This window comes from Tachyglossus aculeatus, chromosome 14, assembly GCF_015852505.1.
Source record: "Tachyglossus aculeatus isolate mTacAcu1 chromosome 14, mTacAcu1.pri, whole genome shotgun sequence".
Taxonomy (NCBI): Eukaryota; Metazoa; Chordata; class Mammalia; order Monotremata; family Tachyglossidae; genus Tachyglossus; species Tachyglossus aculeatus.
This window is the reverse complement of record NC_052079.1, coordinates 58,993,150-59,016,099: the sequence shown is the minus strand read 5'-3', so window position 1 is coordinate 59,016,099 and position 22,950 is coordinate 58,993,150. Positions and strand designations below refer to the sequence as shown.

Below are 22,950 nucleotides of genomic sequence, written 5' to 3'. Positions count from 1 at the left end.
CATCTGTAAAATGGGGATTAAGACTGTGAGCCCCATGTGATTAACTTGGATGTACCCCAGAGCTTAGAACAGTGCTTGGCACATAGTAAGCACTTAACAAATACCATTATTATTCTTTGATCTCTCCCAGACGAGAGATGTCTCCAGCAAGACCACCGCCCCGGCACCCAGCTCTCGCACCATCCCAAAACGGGGCCCAGCCCGCAGGACCCCACGAGCCAGGGACTCTGGACGGCGCTGAGCACATGCGATTAGCCATCAGGTAATGCCTTCCCCTCTCCACTCCCCCCTTCGCCACCTCACCTGTTACAGACTTTGGCCCTGGGTGACCAGTCAGTTCAGGCTGATGTGGTATCTGGCCAACCTCTGCCCGCTGCCAGCTCTGGCCTGCAGGCTGTAAGAACTTCGGTCCCTGAAGCCGTCGTGGGGCGCTTGGCAGGAATCAGGACATTAAGGTTGTCGGGGAATATTTTCCCAAGTCTGAGGCCCAGAGAGAAAATTCAGGACCACCATAGGGGGGCCGTTCTCAGTCTCTGCCCCAGCGCCGATTAGCTGAGATACTGGTGCAGTTAGCCACAAATTTTTTGGCTTTTTGCTCTGGACTGAGCCATTTTATTCATTTAATTTCCAGACAAAAACACTGCACGCTCTTCCAGATTCTTGTAGACGTCATCTACCACCGCCCCCCCCCCGCCCCACCTCCAACTTCTTTAACGATTTTGACCCCTTTCTCACTTTCCTTCTCTCCTTTTCCATGTCCACTCTGATCCTCGGAGACTTCAACATCCATATGGATGTCCCTGGTGACTCCTCTGCCACCCGCCTTCTATCTCTCCTTGATGCTGCCAACCTCCTGCTCCACCCCACCTCGCCCACTCACCAACTTGGTCATACCCTCGACCTCATCACCTCCTACCGCTGCACTATCTCCACCCTCACCAACTCTGAAATCCCTCTCTCTGATCATAACCTTCTCACGTGCCTCCTCACTCACACTCCTCTCCCCTGTAAATCTATATTACTACCTCACAGAGACCTTCGCTCTCTCGACCCCATCCATCTTTCTGAGCGCCTCACACCCCACCTTGCCTCCCTTTCATCTCTACCCAACCTTGATGACCAGATTACTGCTCTCAACTCTACCCGCTCTACTCCACGCAACTCGCTTGCTCCCCTTTCCCTTCGCCACTTTCGTACCACTAACCCACAGCCTTGGATCACTGCCACTGTCTGCCTCCTTTGCTCTTATGCTCGAGCTGCTGAATGCTGCTGGCGAAAGTCCAAACACCAAGCCAACCTTGTTCACTTCAAGTTTATGCTTTCCTGCCTTAACTCTGCCCTCTCCTCTGCCAAGGAAAACTATTTCTCCTCCCTTATTGACACCCATGCCTATCATCCCTGTCAGCTCTTCCGTACATCTAACTCCCTTCTCAGGCCCCCTTCCTCCCCCTCCTCCATCCCTCACCCCGAACGATCTGGCCTCCTACTTCATTAGTAAAATTAACTCCATCAGGTCTGAGCTCCCCAAAGTCACTCCTCCCCCTTCTCCAACCCCCCTGCTCTCAACCCTCTCCGCTACTCTCCCATCCTTCTCAGCAGTACCTTCAGATGAGATCTCCTCCCTCCTCTCAAGTGCTACTCCAGCTACCTGTGCTTCTGACCCCATTCCCTCTCATCTTATGAAATCTCTCGCCCCTTCCCTCCTCCCCTCCTTAACTTCCATCTTCAACCGCTCACTCTCCACTGGTTCCTTCCCCTCTGCCTTCAAACATGCCCACGCCTCCCCCGTCCTAAAAAAACCCTCTTGACGCCACCTCCCCTTCTAGTTATCGCCCTATTTCCCTCCTACCATTCCTTTCCAAACTCCTTGTGAACGAGTCATTTACACCCGCTGCCACGAGTTCCTCAATGCCAACTCTCTCCTTGACCCCCTCCAATCTGGCTTCCGTCTACTGCCCTCTAAGAGGTCACCAATGACCTCCTTCTTGCCAAATCCAACTACTCCTACTCTATCCTAATTCTCCTCGACCTCTCAGCTGCCTTCGACACTGTGGACCACCCCCTTCTCCTCAACATGCTGTCAACCTTGGCTTCACAGACTCCGTCCTCTCCTGGTTCTCCTCTTATCTCTCCGGCCGTTCATTCTCAGTCTCCTTTGCGGGCTCCTCCTCCCCCTCCCATCCCCTTATTGTAGTGGTTCCTCAAGGGTCAGTTCTTGGCCCCCTTCTGTTCTCTATCTACACTCACCATTGGTGAACTTATTTGCTCCCAAGGCTTCAACTATCATCTCTACACTGATGACACCCAAATCTACATCTCTGCCCCTGCTCTCTCTCCCTCCCTTCAGGTTCAGGTCTCCTCCTGCTTTCAGGACATCTCCATCTGGATGTCTGCCCGCCATCTAAAACTCAGTATGTCCAAGACTGAACTCCTTATCGTCCCTCCCAAACCCTGCCCTCTCCCTGACTTTCCAGTCACTGTAGACAGCACTCCATCCTTCCCGTCTCACAAGCCCGCAACCTTGGTGTCATCCTCGACTCTGCTCTCTCGTTCACCCCTTACATCCAATCCATCACAAAAACCTACTGGTCTCCCCTCCACAACATCGCCAAGATCCGCCTTTTCCTCTCCATTCAAACTGCTACCCTGCTGGTTCAATCTCTCATCCTATCCTGCTTGGATTACTGCATCAGTCTCCTCTCTGATCTCCCATCCTCCTGTCTCTCCCCACTTCAGTCTATACTTCAGGCTGCTGCCCGGATCATCTTTGTGCAGAAACACTCTGGGCATGTTACTCCCCTCCTCAAAAGTCTCCAGTGGCTGCCAGTCAACCTACGCATCAAGCAAAAACTCCTCACTCGCGGCTTCAAGGCTGTCCATCACCTCGCCCCCTCCTACCTCACCTCCCTTCTGTCCTTCTACAGCCCAGCCCGCACCCTCCGCTCCTCTGCCGCTAACCTTCTCACTGTACCTCGTTCTCGCCTGTCCCGCCATTGACCCCCGGCCCACATCCTCCCCCTGGCCTGGAATGCCCTCCCTCCGCACATCCGCCAAGCTAGCTCTCTTCCTCCCTTCAAAGCCCTACTGAGAGCTCACCTCCTCCAGGAGGCCTTCCCAGACTGAGCCCCCTTTTTCCTCTCCTCCCCATCCCCCCGCCCTACCTCCTTCCCCTCCTCACAGCACCTGTATACGTTTGTACAGATTTATTACTCTATTTTACTTGTACAAATTTACTATTCTACTCATTTTGTTAATGATGTGCATCTAGCTTTACTTCTGTTTATTCTGATGACTTGACACCTGTCCACATGTTTGGTTTTGTTGACCGTCTCCCCCCTCTAGACTGTGAGCCCATTGATGGGTAGGGACTGTCTCTATATGTTGCCAAATTGTACTTCCCAAGCGCTTAATACAGTGCTCTGCACACAGTAAGCGCTCAATAAATACGATTGAATGAATGAATGTAAAAAACGAAACAAAACCTCATTTCGGTGATTGGTTGCAAAAACTCTGAAATGTAGTCTATGACTAAGTGCTTCCCTCCTGTCTCTGGGAGTCTCTTAATCGGTGGATGGACAGTTGGGGTCCTCACCGACATTCAAGGGAGTGTTCTCAGTTGTCCTGGCCCCATCCCGAGCTAGTCTGACCATGTGTGCTGGACCGGAGACCAGAGATGGTGGTCCTGAGGGGGGCTCCCAGTAGCCCGTGTAAATGAATCTATCCCACTCGGGGACAGGGACAGCTGTGAAGTGTGGGCCTGGCCTGCTGGGCTGAGAGCCGGTTCCAGGGATGGGCTTGGATCTGTTGTCCCCAAGACATGTGTGTGACCCCTTCTGACAGCACCGCCGCTCTCATTGGCCACCAGCTGGCGATCATCGGGGATGAGTTCAACAGGACCGGCCCTGGGAAGATCCAGAGCCCACTGGCCGGCTTGGCCTGGGCCCCTCGGAGAAGGTAAAGCCAACTTCCTCTTCAGGGTCCTCCTGGGGCCAGCCCCTCAAGGCCTCGCTCTTCTGCTCCTCCTGCACGGCCAGGGTCTTCTTCAGGGTTCTCCCGGGCCTCGCTCCTCTGCTCTCAGCCAGCTCCGCTTTGTTCCTCCTGCCCGGCCAGGGTCCTCTTCGGGGTCCTCCTGGGGCCAACCCCCTTGCTCCTCCTGCCAGGCAAGTCTAGGTCAGCCGGGCAGAAGGCTGCAGTTCCAGCTCGCTGAAACCCAAAGCACTGGGCAACGTGTGGGAGTCAGCCAACGAGAAGCAGCATGGAGTAGTGGAAAGGGTGGACCTGGGTTCTGATACCAGCTCTACCCCTTGCCTGTGGTGTGACTTTGGGCTAGTTGCTTCAGTGTGCCTCGGTCTCATCTACAAAATGGGGGTTCGGTATCTGTTCTCCCTTCCTTTTAGACTGTGTAGCCCATGAGAGACAGGGACTGGGTCTGACCTGATTATTTGGTATCTACCCCAGCACACTGTAAGTGCTTAACAAACATCACGATAATAATTATTAACTACCCTTATTGTGAAGAAGGCTGTGCTGTGCACACACCAAGCCGGGAGGACAGGGAGAAGCTGGGAACTTCTAGCGGAGATCTGCTCTTAGCCACGAGGCCTTCAGGGGCTCGGTCGGGGCGGGATTTGTGAAATGACCCCGTCTCCCCCTCCTGCTTCTCTTCTGTTCGGGCATCCAGTCTCGCCCGGCCTGGGGAGCCGAGCATCTTCAGATGGTTAGCCAAGGGAGTGGCCGATCCCGGAGAGGAGGATTGGGAGCCCGTGGCCGACGGAAGCTGGGTGAGTTTCCCGCTTCGCCCTTCGGGGCCTATGGGTGGGGGGGACATGGTGTGGTCGAGGCAGGCACTGACCCTGGTGACCAGCCTGATCCAGCGTGGACCACCCCTTCTCCCCGCCAGCTTCCAGCTCTGCCCTTGGGTTCTGGGTGGCAGAAGACGTCGGCTGCCATCCTGTTGCTCTCCCTGCTGGGTCTGGCAGTCCAGCAGGGGTTGCTTATGTGACGCTGGCCGTCGGAAAGGAAAGGAGGGGGTCGCTGCTGGACTCCGACCTCTGGAACCTTGCCGTCATTGTCCTCTGGGTGTAACATCCCTGGGGGCGATATGGCTCTTTTCTATTTAAGTTGTGAGCTAGTGCTGGGTCACTGCTGATGTTTCTTACCTGATGGGAGGGTGGTGGGAGGGGCTGATGTTTAACAGATTATTTAGAAACTGATGTGGCCCCTGCCGGGGAGCTTCCTGACATGCTGGCATGGGGCCGGGCCGGACCAGACCCATACAGGAATGGGGCTCAAACTGGGGACAGCCTGTGCTGGACAGAGGCTCTCTCCGCCGCCATGGGAGAAGGAATGCGGGTCACACTTCTTCGGGCTGAGGCGGGGTTGGGGGGGGGGGGGGTGCGGCTGAATAAAATATGGCTTTGGAGACTCCGCTGGCACCTTCTCTTTCATTCTAGGCTCAGTCCCATCTCAGGCTCCTAGGGGCGGGGTGGACAGGGATGCCATTGGGGAATTAGGGTCGGTCAGCCGGCACCAAGCTGGGTGGGAAACCAAGCCTGAGCATGCCAAAGCCTCGGTTCACCCCAAACTGGGAGCCTTGAGTTACCGGGCCTAAGCAAAGGTTTGCCCCCACTATCGAGGGAAGGAAAGCCAGAGCCAGACCGGTAGAAAATATATCTTTTATACAGTGAGGCAGAGCAGGCCTCGGATCCACTGCTGCTTCCCAGCAAGGGCGGTGGGAACCGGGCCGTTATGGGCTTCCAGAAGGCCAGTTGGACCAAGTGGGAACCCAGTCCTCGACCTGGGCCGCGGCCACCCCACGCCACCGCCCTGCTTTCCCTCTCAGCCTCCTACGGGGAGCCCCCCTCCCCGTGCTCCGCCCCGTCCTCAGCTTCTCCATCTTCCATGACGTCCACGCGGCTGTAGCTCTTCCAGGCCTGCAGGTTGCAGCTTCTCAGGATGCTCCCCAGCTGCTGCCCGGGCCCCACCTCGAAGGTCTGTGGGAAGTCCGTCCCTTTCCTGCGCTCGTAGATGGCGTGCATCGTCTGTTCCCACTTCACGGGCGTGACCACCTGCTTGACCAGCAGCTGCCGCACGTGCTTCGGCTGATGGTACTTGTGGCCGTCCACATTCGAGTGGACCGCAACCAGTGGCTTCCGGATCTCCGTTTTGGCCAAGACTTGGGCCAGGGGCTCCTGGGCCGGCTCCATGAGGCGCGTGTGGAAGGCGCCGCTGACAGGCAGCGGCTTGGTCCTCCTGAAGTGGAACCTGGAAGCGTTCTTCTGGAGAAACTGCAGGGCCTGGGAGTGCGGAAACCATACTGAGTGGACCACCGGACAGACAGTGGGCCGGTCCCTCGCCCCTTCCCGTGGGGATGATCGATGGTTACCTGACGGGAAGGTGGACCGGCCATCTCCAGATAGCTTGGCCTGGCGGAAAGGACACGAGCCTGGGAGTGTCAGAGGCCCTGGGCTCTGATCCCAGCTCTGCCACAAGTCTGCTGTGTGACCTTGGGCAAGTCACTTCACTACTCTGTGCCTCAGATCCCTCATCTGCAAAATGGGAATTCAGGACCCACTGTCCCTCTTAAACTGGGAGCCCAACGTGGGACCTGATGATCTTGTATCTCCCTTGGCACTTTGTTCTGTGCTTGGCACACAGTTAATGAATATGACAATTGTTATTATTAGCAGACATGAGGGTGGATTGGCTCCCCACCAGGTCATGGGTGGGAGTCCTCGTACTTGAGGGCCTGACTCTGCTTGCACTTCCCGTGGAGTTCCCTCGCTGTGCTGACCAGACTGGGGAGGCGGGGAGAGACCCTGCCGCCAACAGGGTGGTCGCAGCCAAACCACCTGGGCCCTTCACAGTCTCTCTCAGACCCCGGGCTGACTCTGTGGTGAGTGCAACCCCACAGGGGCTGAGCAGTCGCCGGCCACCTCGCAGGCTGCCTCAACTTCACCCCCAGCTCCCGGTGGGGACTGTGGTCTCCACCGCCACTGCAGCTTCCTTGCTTCCTTTCTCTGCTTCCCCCGGACCAGGCGGAAAACTCTCACGGGACAGCCGGGCTCCCCGGCCCCTGCCAGCTGGCCCCTTGCTGGGCCATACCTCCAGGCCCGTGGGGAGGGGTCTCCACTGTGGCTCCCTAACGGGTGCTGCCACCCCACGGAGCCACCGACCCGAACGGCAACCGCTCCACCAGGGCGGGGCGGCGCAGGCAAACAGCACGGACCGCCAGTCCACCACCCAACAACCACCCCAACCAGGTCAGGGTGGATGGACACACATACGCACACACGCACCCCCCTGCCAGTCTACAACCCAACAACTGCCCCAACTGGATCAGGGCGGGCAGATAAACACAACACGCACCATCAGTCCACAACTCAACAACCACTCCAGCCGAGTCAGGGTGCACACACACGCACGCACGCACGCACGCGCACACACACACACACACACACACACACACACACACACACGCACACAGCAGACCGCCAGTACATAACCCAACAACTGCCCCGACCGGGCCACTTCAAGCAGACACACCCCACACAGACCCCAGGTCGACAACCCGCACGACACCAGCACAGCCTGGCTCTGGGGCTCAGGGCGGAGGTGGGCACGTGGCCACATACCTCCAGGTGACCGGCGATGACCCTGCAGTCGGGAAACAAGAAGTTGGCCACCTGGCACACGGGGTCTTGGATGCCCAGGGCCAGGCAGTGCTCCCGGGCTTCTGCGCAGGCCAGGTGGTACTTGGTCTGGTGTCGGCCCAGGACGGACAGCATGCCGCTGGGCGCCGCCTGGGAGGCTGCCTGCATGGCTTCGGCACGGACTTTCACGGCGTGCAACCCTGCCAGGGAAAGGAGTGATGTTCCAGAACTTTTCCTGGGGGCTAAAGTTTCCACAGCATAAACCTACCCCCATCCCTCCTCCTCCGGCCCAGGAGCCTCCAGCACAGCCTCCCCGATGACCTACCTATCTCTGGGGTCCGGTCTGCAAGGCAGTGGCAGAACCATCCCCCTTCATTGTTTAGCTCTGGCCCTCTCCTCCCCGGAAGCCATCAGGGCTCCCTGCAGCCTCTCGGATCAGAGGGACTCCTGGCCATGGGCTCCAGGTTGCTCTACCGCTACACTCTGTCCATGTCCCCAGTGAGCGCTCAGACTCCAACCCTGTGCCCTCTGACTACAGTCTTGTCTGCGGCCACTCCCTTGTTGCTCCCACACTGACAACGACAGTGTGGCTCAGTGGCTAGAACACGGCCCTGGGAGTCAGAAGGCCCTGGGTTTCAAACCAGGCTCAACTACATGTCTGCTACGTGACCCCGGGCAAGTCACTTCACTTCCCGGGGCCCCAGTCGCCTCACCTGGGAAATGGGGATTACGACCGCTCCTCTGCCGCTAACCTCACTGTGCTTCGTTCTCGCCTGTCCCGCTGTCGACCCCCAGCCCACATCCTCCCCCTAGCCTGGAATGCCCTCCCTCCGCACATCCGCCAAGCTAGCTCTCTTCCTCCCTTCAAGGCTCTACTGAGAGCTCACCTCCTCCAGAAGGCATTCCCAGACTGAGCCCCCTCCTTCCTCTCCCCCTCCCCATCGCCCCCGCCCTATCTCCTTCCCCTCCCCACAGCACCTGTATATATGTTTGTACAGATTTATTACTCTATTTATTTTACTTGTACATATTTACTATTCTATTTATTTTATTTTGTTAATATGTTTTGTTTTGTTGTCTGTCTCCCCCTTCTGGACTGTGAGCCCGCTGTTGGGTAGGGACCGTCTCTATATGTTGCCGACTTGTACTTCCCAAGCGCTTAGTACAGTGCTGTGCACACAGTAAGCGCTCAATAAATACAATTGAATGAATTAGTGAATGAATGACTGGGAGCCCCAGGTGGGACAGGGACTGTGTCCAACCCGATTAACCTGTCTCTAGAACGGTGCTCTGCACACAGGAGGTGGTCAAGTACCATAATGTCGTGGCTTAGTAGAAAGAGCCCGGGCTTGGGAGTCAGAGGACACGGGTTCTAATCCGAGCTCTGCCACTTGTCTGCTGTGTGACCTGGAGCAAGCCGCTTAACTTCTCTGTGCCTCAGTTACCTCATCTGCAAAATGACCTACCTATCTCTGGGGTCCGGTCTGCAAGGCAGTGGCAGAACCATCCCTCTTCATTGTTTAGCTCCGGCCCTCTCCTCCCTGGAAGCCATCAGGGCTCTCTGCAGCCTCTCGGATCAGAGGGACTCCTGGCCACGGGCACCAGGTCGCTCTACCGCTACACTCTGTCCATTTCCCCAGTGAATCCAAAATGAGGATTCAGACTGGGAGTCCCGTGTGGGGCAACCTGATTACCTTGGATTCATTCAGTCGTATTTATTGAGTGCTTACTGTGTGCAGAGCACTGTACCTGATCAATCACCTTGTAACCTCCCCAGCGCTTAGAACAGTGCTTTGCACATAGTAAGTGCTTAATAAATGCCATCATTATTATTACTATTACTAAGCGCTTGGGAAGTACAAGTCGGCAACATATAGAGACGGTCCCCACCCAACAGCGGGCTCACAGTCTAGAAGGGGGAGACAGAGTACAAAACAAAACATATTAACAAAATAAAATGGAGTAAATATGTACAAATAAAATAGAGTAATGAATACGTACAAACATATATACACCAGCGTGGCTGAGTGGAAAGAGCCCGGGCTTTGGAGTCGGAGGTCATGGGTTCAAATCCCGGCTCCGCCACTTGTCAGCTGTATGACTTTGGGCAAGTCACTTCACTTCTCTGGGCCTCAGTTACCTCATCTGCAAAATGGGGATTAAGACTGTGAGCCCTCCGTGGGACAACCTGATCACCTCGTTCCCTCCCCAGCGCTTAGAACAGCGCTTTGCACATAGTAAGTGCTTAATAAATGCCATTATTATATACACCAGCTCTTAGACCAAGGCTTGGCACGCAGTAAGCGCTTAACGAGTACCATCATCACTAAGAATTATTATTCTTTCCTCTCTATCAAGCTACCCGCTGCTCCCCGCCCTTGAGGGGCCACTCCTCGGCGCTGCACCAGTGCCCAGCCCTCCCTCCCGGGGGGCGTTCCCGGGCAGGGACCCCCCCACACCCCGCACCTTCCGCAAACTCCATGGCTCCGGCGAAGACGAGGGCTGCGAATTCTCCCACGCTGAACCCGGCCGCCGCCACGCAGTTCTCAATCGCCTGTCATTCATTCATTTTTAATAATAATAATAATAATAAACATTTGTTAAGCGCTTACTATGTGCAAAGCACTGTTCTAAGCGCTGGGGAGGATACAGGGTGATCAGGTTGTCCCACGTGGGGCTCACTGCCTTAATCCCCATTTAGACTGCGAGCCCATTGTTGGGTAGGGACTGTCTCTAGGTGTTGCCAACTTTTTTTTTTTTGATGGCATTTATTAAGCGCTTACTATGTGCAAAGCACTGTTCTAAGCGCTGGGGAAGTTACAAGGCGATCAGGTTGTCCCTCAGGGGGCTCACAGTCTTCAATCCCCATTTTCCAGATGAGGTAACTGAGGCACAGAGAAGTGAAGTGACTTGCCCAAAGTCACACAGCTGACAATTGGCAGAGCCGGGATTTGAACCCATGACCTCTGACTCCAAAGCCCGGGCTCTTTCCACTGAGCCACGCTGCTGTACTTCCCAAGCGCTTAGTATAGTGCTCTGCACACAGTAAGCGCTGAATAAATACGATCGATTGATTGATTGATTCGATCGTACTTACTGAGCGCTTGCTGTGCTTAGGGCACTGTCAAACGCCGCACCCCGGCGGACGGCTTGGCCTACGGCCGGGGCGGGGGGCGTCCCCTTCTTCCCTCCCCGGGGGCCACCTTCTCCCTCCTCCGGTCTCTCTCGCTCCCTCTCCCCGCCCACCGGCCCAACCGGCCACCTCGGGCCGCCGGTGGCGCAGCTTCTCCACGGCGGCGAGCGAGGCGACGAAGACGGCGGGCTGGCAGTGGACGGTGCGGGCCAGCTGGGCCGGGGGCCCCCGCAGGCACAGGTCGAGCAGGTCGTAGCCCAGCACGGCGGCGGCGGCGCGGTACAGCGCCCGGGCGGCGGGCAGGCCCAGCAGCCCCCGCCCCATGCCCACCGCCTGGCTGCCCTGGCCCGGGAACAGCAGCACCGAGCCCGACACCGGGGGCTGCCCGCCCCGCCGCCCCTCCGCCCCCTCCCCCCCCCTCCCCCGCCCCCAACGGGCTCAGCGGCGCCGAGGCCCGGCCCCGGGGGAGGCCGCGCCGCCCCGGGACCAGCATCATCACCGCCGTGGCCGCCGGCCCGGGTGACCTCTGACCCCGGGGGCCGGGACAGCGGGGCCGCGCCACCAGCAGGGGGCGACGACGAAGGTTCCGCCCTCCGCCCCGCCTCCCGTCCCCGCCATAGGTTTGTACGTATTTACTACTCTATTCATTTATTTTATTTGTACATATTTATTCTGTTTATTTTATTTTGTTAATATGTTTCGTTTTGTTCTCCGTCTCCCCCTTCTAGACTGTGAGCCCATTGTTTGTACGTATTTACTACTCTATTTTATTTGTACATATTCATTCTATGTATTTTATTTTACTTATTTTGTTTTGTTCTCTGTCTCCCCCTTCTAGACTGTGAGCCCATTGTTTGTACGTATTTACTACTCTATTTATTTATTTTATTTGTACATATTTAGTCTATTTTATTTTGTTAATATGTTTTGTTTTGTTCTCCGTCTCCCCCTTCTAGACTGTGAGCCCATTGTTTGTACGTATTTACTACTCTATTTTATTTGTACATATTTATTCTATGTATTTTATTTTGTTAACATGTTTTGTTTTGTTCTCCGTCTCCCCCTTCTAGACTGTGAGCCCATTGTTTGTACGTATTTACTACTCTATTTTATTTGTACATATTTATTCTATGTATTTTATTTTGTTAACATGTTTTGTTTTGTTCTCTGTCTCCCCCTTCTAGACTGTGAGCCCATTGTTTGTACGTATTTACTACTCTATTTTATTTGTACATATTTATTCTATGTATTTTATTTTGTTAACATGTTTTGTTTTGTTCTCTGTCTCCCCTTTCTAGACTGAGCCCATTGTTTGTACGTATTTACTACTCTATTCATTTTATTTGTACATATTCTATTTATTTTATTTTGTTAATATGTTTTGTTTTGTTCTCCGTCTCCCCCTTCTAGACTGTGAGCCCATTGTTTGTACGTATTTACTACTCTATTTTATTTGTACATATTTATTCTATGTATTTTATTTTGTTAATATGTTTTGTTCTCTGTCTCCCCCTTCTAGACTGTGAGCCCATTGTTTGTATGTATTTACTACTCTATTTTATTTGTACATATTTATTCTACTTATTTTATTTTGTTAATATGTTTTGTTTTGTTCTCTGTCTCCCCCTTCTAGACTGTGAACCCATTGTTTGTACGTATTTACTACTCTATTTTATTTGTACATATTTATTCTACTTATTTTATTTTGTTAATGTTTTGTTTTTTTCTGTCTCCCCCTTCTAGACTGTGAGCCCATTGTTTGTACGTATTTACTACTCTATTTTATTTGTACATATTTATTCTAAGTATTTTATTTTGTTAATATGTTTTGTTTTGTTCTCTGTCTCCCCCTTCTTGACTGTGAGGCCACTGTTTGTACGTATTTACTACTCTATTTTATTTGTACATATTTATTCTATGTATTTTATTTTGTTAACATGTTTTGTTTTGTTCTCTGTCTCCCCCTTCTAGACTGTGAGCCCATTGTTTGTACGTATTTACTACTCTATTTATTTATTTTAAATAACCGTGCTGGGCTGCGGACTCCATCTCTTCTTTCTCTCCATTCATTCATTCAATCGTATTTATTGAGCGCTTACGGTGTGCGCTTGGGAAGTACAAGTTGGCAACATATGAGACGGTCCCTACCCAACAGTGGGCTCACAGTCTAGATGGGGGAGACAAACAAAACATATTAACAAAATAAAATGAATATGTACAAATAAGATAAATACATAGAATAATAAATACGTACAAACATATATACACAAATACATCCAAGCACACATACGTAGACATACACGGATGCACGCGTGCCCCCGGCCCGCCCCTCCCAATGCTCGGAAAGGCGGAAACTGGTGCAATCCTGCCTCTCCCGGACTGGTTGGGGTCCCCAAAAAGGAGCCCCCCGAAAGCTTCCCCAATTTCCAAGGAGCCGAATGCAAATCAGTCCCAAGACCAGACTGCAGCAGCCTTCGGGGGCTTCCCCCGACCCCCAAAAGGACGCAGCCAAAGACCGCCCCCCCGCCAGACTGGGAACCCGTTGGGGGCCAGAAATTGTCTCTGTTGCCCAATATACTTGCCAAGCGCTTAGTGCAGTGCTCCGCACGCAGTGAGCGCTCAGCAAATAGGGCTGGATAGATGCTGCAGCAGTAGCCTGCAGCAGGGCTACCATGCGGCAACGTCTCCCCACCACCCCAAATCCCAGCTCCCCTCCGTCCCACTCCTCCTTTCCCCCAATTCCCCCCATAATAATAATGATGGCATTTATTAAGCGTTTACTATGTGCAAAGCACTGTTCTAAGCGCTGGACACTGTTCTAAGGATGGCAACTCCCGGCTCTTGGCTTTTTTTTTTTTTTACCTTTCTGGTCTCGAGGTCCGGGAATGGATTCTTTAATCGAAGCGAAGGTTGGAATAAAAAAAAATAAAGGAACAAAAAAAACCAGTAGGAAATCTCCCCAAATAATAATATTAGAAAATAAATTAAAACCCAACGGGCCGTTGGCTCCCTTCTCCCGACTGAAAAGGGTCTCCTGGAGTCCTCTGGCTGAGAGGGAGAAGTGGGTGGGTGGGCGCAGGGTGGTAAGGAGAGCAACGTTGGGTGGGAGGGGGCGGTGGGACTCGCTCTCATCCTCCCACTGGCCTGGAACATCCTTCCTTCATATCTGACAGACAATTACTCTTCCCGCTTTCAAGGTCATTTTGAAGGCACATCTCCTCCAAGAGGCCTTCCTACTAAGCTCATTTCCTCTTATCCCACTCTCTTCTGCGTCACCCTTGCACTTGGAATAGTTCCCTTTTCTTATCCCTCCCTCAGTCCCACAACACTTATGTAGATACCTGGATTTGATTTACTTACATTAATGGCTGTCTCCGGCTCTAGACTGTAAACTCATTGTGGACAGAGAGTGTGTTTACCAACTCTGTTATATTATGCCCTCCCAAGGGCTTAGTACAGTACTCTCCACCCAGTAAGTGCTCAATAAATACGGTTGATTGATTGATTGACTGGAGAGCTTAGTGAGGAGGCTGATGCCGTAGGTGTTGTCTGTCTCCCCCTTCTAGACTGTGAGCCCGTTTCTGGGTAGGGACTGTCTCTGTATGTTGCCAACTTGTACTTCCCAAGCGCTTCTGCACACAGTAAGCACTCAATAAATACGATTGAATGAATGAATGAATGAATGATGCCCGTTCCTCGTGGTTCTCGGCCTGGAGCTGCAGGAGGTCTGATTGGGGGAGGATGGAAAAGGGGTCCTAAAGGTCCGGGGTTCCCTTCTCCCTCCTCAAACGTGAACTGTCCAGGGGAGGGTGGGGGGGAGGGGAAGACAGACAGACTGCCAGACAATCACTCTCCCAGCCCTTCAAAGCCCTACTGAAGGCACACCTCCTCCAAGAGACCTTCCCAGACTAAGCCCCACTTTTCCTCAGCTCCCACTCCCATCCGGGTCACACTGACTCGCTCCCTTTGCTCTTCCCCTCACCCCCACAGCACTTTGCATACATGTATATACTTATATTTCTGTTTATATTGGTGCCTGTTTAGAGCGTGGCTCAGTGGAAAAGAGCCCGGGCTTTGGAGTCAGAGGTCATGGGTTCAAATCCCTGCTCCACCACTTGTCAGCTGTGTGACTTTGGGCAAGTCACTTAACTTCTCTGGGCCTCAGTGACCTCATCTGTAAAATGGGGATTAAGACTGTGAGCCCCCCGTGGGACAACCTGATCACCTTGTAACCTCCCCAGTGCTTAGAACAGTGCTTTGCACATAGTAAGTGCTTAATAAATGTCATTATTATTATTGTATCTATGTCTGTCTCCCCCCTCTAGTCTGTGAGCTCTTTGTGGGCAGGGATTGTCTCTCTTTATTGCTGCATTGTACTTTCCAAGCGCTTAGTCCAATGCTCTGCACACAGTAAGGTCTCAATAAATACGATAAATAGAGCCCGGGCTTTGGAGTCAGAGGTCATGGGTTCAAATCCCGGCTCAGCCAATTGTCAGCTTTGTGACTTTGGGCAAGTCAAGTCACTTAATAATAATAATAATGATAGCATTTGTTAAGCGCTTACTACGTGCAAGGCACTGTTCTAAGCGCTGGGAAGGATACAGTGGGATCGGGTTGTCCCACGTGGGGGTCACAGTCTTAATCCCCATTTCACAGATGAGGTCACAGGCACAGAGAAGTTAAGTGACTTGCCCAAAGTCACACAGCTGACAAGTGGCGGAGCCGGGATTAGACTTCCCTGTGCCTCAGTTACTTCATCTGTAAAATGGGGATTAAGACTGTGAGCCCCCTGTGGGACAACCTGATCACCTCGTAACCTCCCCGGCGCTTAGAACAGTGCTTTGCACATAGTAAGCTTTTAATAAATGTCATTGTTATTAAAATACGACTGAGTGAATGGAGACAGAGGAGAAGAGACAAAACCAAACGTCTCCGTTTGCTAAATAAAGCCTCCCGCGGGGTCCGCTGGCCCGGGGAGAGCCCTGCTGCCGTCCGATAAGACCCCCGCTAGTGAGCCCCGCCCTGGCCAGGCCTGGCCTGGCCTGGCCTCCGGGTCACCGGGCCCGCCCCGGGGGCCGGGGGCGGGACCGGGCCGGGTTTGGCAACCCACGAGGCAGGACCGGAGCGTCAGTGGAGTTTGGCAGCTGCGGCCTAGGCGGTGTCCGGAGCCTCTTCTCGGCCGGAGGTGGGTAGTGCCCGCGGCCCGAGGTCTTAGTACAGTGCTCTGCACACAGTAAGCGCTCAATAAATACGATTGATTGATTGCCGGGGCAGCGCCAGGGGGAGGAGCCTCCGGGGCCGTTCCGCGCCGTATCGGGGGGCATCCGTGGGCCAGTGGAAAGAGCCCGGGCTTGGGAGTCGGAGGTTGTGGGTTCTAATCCCGCTCCACCACTTATCTGCCGTGTGAATTTGGGCAAGTCACTTAACTTCTCTGTGCCTCAGTTCCCTCATCTGTAAAATGGGGATAAAAACTGTAAGGCCCATGTGGGACAACCTGTATCTCCCGCAGTGCTTGGCACATAGTAAGCGCTTAACAAATACTAAAATTATTATTATTATCCCCCCTCCCCATACCGGCGCTAAAGACCCAGAGGGCGCCCCCGCTGCCAGAGCGCTCCCTACATCCTCTAGAGCGCCGTGGGTGGGAGCCAGGCCGCCGGCCCCCTTCGCCCCAGGCAGCGGCGGTGGAGGGAGCGGGCAGACTCCGAAAGGGCCGTTCGATGGCTGGGCCCCGGGCCTGTCCCGACCGACCGAGGCCCACCCCTTCCCCCTGGGGCCCCGGGACCAAGCCCGAACCTCCCCTTGCCCCTAGGGCGCAAGCCGGAAACATTTCCCGCCAAGCCCGCCTCCTCCGGGCAGCCCTCCGCCACGGATTCCCGGCCTGGCGTCCGCTCTTGGCGTCGCGCGTTTGCGCCCGGCTTCGGCTCGATGTGGCCCGTTGTCTTCCCTCTCTTTGAGATGCAGCGTGGCTCAGTGGAGCGAGCCCGGGCTTGGGAGTCACAGGTCGTGGGTTCTAATTCCGGCTCTGCCACTTGTCAGCTGTGTGACTTTGGGCAAGCCACTTCACTTCCCTGGGCCTCAGTGACCTCATCTGTCAAATGGGGATGAAGACTGTGAGCCCCACATGGGACAACCTGATGACCTTGTGTCTACTCCAGCGCTTAGAACAGTGCTTGGCACGAAGTAAGCGCATAACAAACACCAGTTCCTCGTTTGCCTTCCGGGTACCCGCTCTTCCCCTCCGGAAGGTCTGGACCCCTGGGCCCGCCTCTGCCCAGACACCCGGCGTCGCCCCCTCACCCCCTGCGTCCGCCTGGTCCTGCCCCTGCCCCGCTGGGCAGTTGTGTAAGCGCCCACCAAAGGCTTCCCGGTTACGCGTGGCCTGGCAGCAGCTGCTCCTCCGCGCCGCCGTAAAGTCCCACCTGTGGTGGAGTGGGAAGCGGGTAGTGGTGCCCACCCGGTGATGCCCACCTGGAGACAAAGCTGGAGCCGGGGGGCAGAGAGGGAATCACATAAGAGCAGGGCACGGGGGTCGTGGGAGCCGGCTGACATTTGTTGGAGTTTCAGTTCCTAGGAGTCTGAGCGAGGCCTTTCCTTCCCGGCTGGGCCCCAGAATTGGGGCGGGGGCACTATGCTGGGTGGTGGGCGCCCATCGCAGTTGGGGTTTCGGCACGGGGGTCCCGCGGAGGGGAGGAGGGGTTGGGGCCCACTGGGGTCTGAGTCCCGTTGCCTAAGTCCCGAGTTGCTTCCCAGATGGGGACTGGCTGCCCTGCTTGCTTCACCCTAGGACCCGCTCCGCCCTCGCCCTCCTCTTTCTTCACCCTGAGCCTTTCCCCGACCTGGCGGGAAGGGTCCCTCCGTCTGCCGCACCCTCCCCTCCGCCCAGGCTCCCCCACCGTAAAAAGAGCTCCTGGGGGCTGCGCATGTGTAAGCAGGGAAGGCCTCCAGGAGGAAGCGGAGAGATGGTGCTGCCTCCTCCCAGCCCCCGCCTTCTGGCCAGCTTCCATCCCACCCCGTTAAGGCTGAGTCACCAGGGCAGGGCAAGGCGTGGGGGTGGCTGCCATATCCACCAACCGGTCCCAGGGGCTGGTGGGAGCCTGCTGGAGGCTAGCTCAGGCTGCCTTAGTGGAGCAGGGGTGGGGTGGAGGCCCAGGGCTGCCACAAAAGCCAAGCCCCAGCCCCGTTCTCCCCTCAGAGACAGCCTCCGGCCTGGGCCCTGGGAACTGAGACTGGGGAAGAGGGAAGGATGAAACCTCTGTACTGTTACTACTAATACCAATGAAAACGGCATCGATTCAAGACTCACCAAGGTGCCCAGCTGAGGCAGGGTTGAGCGGGGAGTAGATACAAGATGATCGGACAGAGTCCCTGCTGCCCAATGGGCTCACGGTCTAGGGGGAGAGAACAGGGATCTTGTCCCTCATTGTATAGGCCATGACCCAGAGGCCCAGAGAGGTTGAGTGTCTTGGCCAGGGTCACCAAGCTGGCAGGGGCAGGTCCGGGGCTGGAAGCCAGCTCTCCTGACTCCCAGTCCTGCGTTCCGTCCACTGGGTCTCGCTGCTCTCTAGGCCTTTCCTGGCCAGTGTCCAGGACAGTTTTTGGGGCTCAATTCCCAGTTACCTCCCCCCCCCCCCACCCACCCAGCCTTTGGAAAAAAATTAGCCCACCCAGTCCAGCGTCCAGCCCTGCCTCACCCTCTGCCCACTTTGGGGGGGCCATGTGGAATGGGTGAGCACCTCAGCCCCCACAGTTCAGTCCATCATTAGGGAGGTAGCACCCCAAGGTTGAGGCACATGGATTGTATCCGACTTGATTATCTAACTATCCCAGCATTTAGTAAGAGCTTGACAAATACCACTATCATCATTATTACTGTTCAATCAAACAATCAACCGTATACTGTGTGCAGGACACTGTACTAAACACTTGAGAAAGTACAACACTGCAATATAACAGACACATTCCCTGTCCACAACGAGCTGCAGTGTTATTAGTACTATGGATGCTGAGACCAGGTTGCCTGACTCCTGGACATGGTTTGAAACCTTAATGATGATGATAATAATAATAATAATATTCATTCAATCATATTTATTGAGCACTTACTGTGTGCAGAGCACTGTACTAAGCGCTTGGGAAGTACAAGTTGGCAACATATAGGGACAGTCCCTTCCCAAAAGTGGGCTCACAGTCTAGAACTAATAGTAAAGGAGGTATTTGTTGAGCACTTACCATGTGCCAAGCACTGTACTAAGTGCTGGGGTAGATACAAGGTAATTGAGTTGGTCACAGTCCCTGTCCCACATAGGGCTCCGTCTTAATCCCCATTTTACAGATGAGGTAACTTAGGCACAGAGAAATTAATAATAATGATGGCATTTGTTAAGTACTTACTGTATGCCAAGCACTGTTCTAAGCACTGGGGTAGATAAAAGGTAATCAGGTTGTCCCACGTGGGGCTCACAGTCTTAATCCCCATTTTACAGATGAGGTAACTGAGGTACAGAGAAGTTAAGTGATTTGCCCAAAGTCACACACACAGTTGATGTGGTGGAGACGGGATTAGAACCCACGACCTCTGCCTCCCATGCCCGTGCTCTTTCCACTAAGCCACGCTGCTTCTCTTGTCTAAGTTCACACAGCAGACAAGCAGAGGAGATGGCCTTAGAACCCAGGTCTGAGCTTTATCTACCAAGCACACTGCTTTTCCCACTGCCCCTGGAGGGTTTGGCAGAAGGCAGGACCTGATGACCCAAGCATCAATCATCTGTACTGAGCACGTACTGTGGGCAGAGTGTTGTAAGGTTCCACAGAGGGCTCACAATCGAAATAAGAGGGAGAACAGGTAATGAATCCCCATTTTTCAGATGAGGAAACTGAGGCCCAGACAAATGAAGTGATTTGTCCAAGGTCACACAGCAGAAAGGTGTAGGACCTGAGGCTAGAACCCAGGTCCTCTGACTCTCAGGCCTGTGCTCTTTCCACTTGGCCATGCTGCCTACTGTGGGTATTGTTATGTTGTACTCTCCCAAGTACAGCGCTCTGCACACAGTAAGTGCTCAAACAGTGCTGGCACATAGTAAGCGCTTAACAAATACCATAATTATTTATTATTAATATGATTGAATGAATGCTTACTGAGCACATGTTGTGGGAAGAGCGCTGCTTGGGCAACCTCAAAAACCTTAGAAGATCAATTCCAGCTTTCATTTGGCTTACAGTCATTAATAATAATAAAAATAATAATTATTATTATAGTATTTGTTAAATGCTTACTTGTTCCAGGCACTGCAGTAAGCGCTGGGGTAGGAACAAGATAATTGGATTGGATCACAATCCCTGTCCCACATAGGGCTATTAGTCAACCCCCATTTTACAGATGAAGTAACTGAGGACAGATAAATTAAGTGACTTGCCCCAGGTCACACAGCAGATAAATGGTAGAGTCAGAATTAGAACCCAGGTCCTTCTGAGTTCCAGGACCATGCTCTATCAACTAGGCCACGTTGCTTCTCTGAAGATGAGACACGCTATGCCCATTGAGGGCAGGGATCATATTTTCTGACTTGCAATCTGAACTATCATATCAGTTTTGGTGTACTAAGTACAGGGTACCCCTCCAGGTAGTTGGCTCAGGCTACTGCTTGACTGACGAGAATTCAAATTAGGTGGGGTGAGAGGAGTTGTAAGCAGTTGCCATGGATGTAGGGGTGGATCAGGATAGCCCAACTGGAGGAGTAGACTGGGTATAAGCAAGGGGTAGGAGACTAGTGAATTGACTACAAGGGAAGGATCGGTGGGCTTGGCCACAGTGGGGAGTGTGAGCTGCCGGGGGCGGTGTGGGAGGGAGCCAGTTACTGTAGTGTCACGGTCCCATTCTAGGACCCTGTCGGGGCTGACCTTCGTCGAGGCACCAGTTGAGTGTCACCGTGGCCACACACACTCACCTTAGCCTGCCTGACCTCCAGTGAGCTCCCCATATCCCCCCCATATGCCATTTCAGCATTGGCCATGACCCCGCCCTGGGTCCCCGCCGCCGGATTCACCCTCCTCCCCAGCCTTGGGTTGTTCACCATGTCCCGGAACAAGAGGAGAGAGGTGACCACGTGGTACGCAACGCTGACCAAGCCCACATGGACCCCGCCCGACTGGATGTTCGGCCCAGTGTGGGGGACCTTGTACACTGCCATGGGGTGAGGACCCATGGGGGACCCTGATATCCCTGGGATCTATGCACTAACTGGGGTGGGGCTCCATCGGGGTCCCCCAAATGCCCCAGCAACAGCCCTGGGCCCTGTGCACTGCCTGGGGTGAGGATCTGTGGGGAGGATTCTGAACCCCAAACCTCTCCTGACCCTGGGCCCTGAATTCCATTTGGGATTAGGACTCCAAAACTGAACCCTCCCTTGACCCTGGGCTCCGTCTCCTGCCCAGAAAGGAAATGGTCTCTTGGTGGGTCGGCAGATAAGGGCTGGGGCCTTCCCAGGCCCACGTCCCTTCAGAGTTCTAAGGCCCAGGCTCCTGCCACCCCATTCTCCAATTAGAGCACTGGGCTTGGGGGGCAGGTGAGGCCCCCTGCCGCCAGGCTGGGCCTGGGGCTAACCGGGGGGCTCCTGGGTGTTTCAGCTACGGCTCCTACTTGGTCTGGCGGGAGCTGGGAGGCTTCACAGAGAAGGCGCTGCTGCCCCTTGGACTCTACGCTGGCCAGCTGGCCCTCAACTGGGCCTGGTCGCCTATCTTCTTTGGAGCCCGTCAAATGGGCTGGGTAAGTGTTGGCTTGCTGTGCAAAGCGTGCCATGGGTGGGAGACTCCGACTGACACCAGTGACGGGGTGTGGAAAGAACTCACAGAGCTGGAGGCCAAGGCAGGGGCAGCTGGGTGCCAGAAAGGCAAATGTTGATGACACATGCCAATTTTGAGGCAGGGGGGCTCTCCTTCGAATATGAAGTCACCAGAGACTCAGAATTATAGGAGACTATTCTCCAGTGGCTTCATCCTTCCCTATCCTGGCTCTGATTCCTCTTCCCTCAGTGCCCCCTGCCACTGGCATCGACAGGACCACTTCCCTTAGCTGGTGTAGACACACATTGTGCTTTCAGATGGATACTGGGAGGACAGCAGTGGGTGGTCCTGGCAATGGACCTTTCTGGGCTGGACTCTCCTGCAGCAGGATGTCGGGAGGGGAGGGGGGATTGGACTCCATGGGGCAGGTGCCACCCCAGTGACCTGTGCTCCCACCCCCCAGGCCCTGGTGGACATCCTGGCTGTGGGAGGCCTGGCCGTGGCTACCACCGTGTCCTGGCGGCAGGTCAGCCGGCCTGCCGCATGGTTGTTGTACCCGTACCTGGCTTGGCTGGCCCTGGCCACGACCCTCAACTACCACATCTGGAGGGACAACCCAGCTGACCGGCGTCAGAGGGGCGAGTGAACTGGGCCGGGCCAAGCGGTGGCCGAAGGCCTCGTGGAGCTGACATCAGAGTGGGAGGGGCTGGGCTTGCCTTGCCCCAGCTTAGACTCAGTCAGCCCTAAGTACTTCTCTACATAACTTGGGCAGGGACAGATGGAAGTTGGGATGGGAGTGAAGGGGGGTGGGAGGAGTGTGGAGTGTTGTCACTGCCCACTGTGCCTGACACGCTGGCTTTAGTTGGGCTAATGGAGGGGTCCGATCCCTGACCTCCCAGATAGGGAGTGAGGGAAGAGGAGAGGCCCATCCAGTGAATGGAGAAGGGCAGTGGTGTGTGGGGGGGGGGACATTGGTGAACACGGTAGTTTAAGGAATAAAATCATTTTCGAAAACTGGGTCCAGTCCTGGTGTTGGACTTTCACTTCCTCTGAGCTGGGGAGGCATCGGGCAGGAGATAAAGGTGGAGGGAGGAGTGGCCAAGTCTGCGGCCGCTGGGAATGTGATTGGTTGGTGCAGCCTCTTCCCTTCACCCCCAAACTGGGCCCCTTCTGCTCGACCTCATAATAAATAATGATGGTATTTGTTAAGCGCTTACTATGTGCAAAGCACTGTTCTAAGCGCTGGGGGGGAATACAAGGTGATCAGGTTGTCCCACGTGAGGCTCAGTCTTAACCCCCATTTTACAGATGAGGTAACAGGCTCAGAGAAGTTAAGTGACTTGCCCAAGGTCACACAGCAGACATGTGGCGGAGCTGGGATTA

General features: G+C 54.4%; 2 protein-coding genes across 2 annotated transcripts; one reads left to right on the top strand and one right to left on the bottom strand.

The window, feature by feature from the left end:
* Positions 1-5,656: 5,656 nt before the first annotated feature.
* Positions 5,657-11,403, bottom strand: MCAT (malonyl-CoA-acyl carrier protein transacylase). Its single transcript, XM_038756098.1, has 5 exons — positions 11,317-11,403; positions 10,915-11,166; positions 10,119-10,206; positions 7,635-7,852; positions 5,657-6,296 (listed from the first exon to the last, which is right to left on the bottom strand). Exons 1-5 carry the CDS (start codon positions 11,401-11,403, stop codon positions 5,847-5,849), a joined length of 1,095 nt encoding a protein of 364 aa, XP_038612026.1. The 3' UTR covers positions 5,657-5,846.
* Positions 11,404-15,884: 4,481 nt separating this feature from the next.
* TSPO (translocator protein) lies at positions 15,885-22,542 on the top strand. The gene is made up of 4 exons (XM_038756373.1): positions 15,885-15,970; positions 20,789-20,978; positions 21,412-21,550; positions 22,031-22,542. Exons 2-4 carry the CDS (start codon positions 20,797-20,799, stop codon positions 22,211-22,213), a joined length of 504 nt encoding a protein of 167 aa, XP_038612301.1. The 5' UTR covers positions 15,885-15,970; positions 20,789-20,796; the 3' UTR covers positions 22,214-22,542.
* The last annotated feature ends 408 nt before the right edge of the window (positions 22,543-22,950 follow it).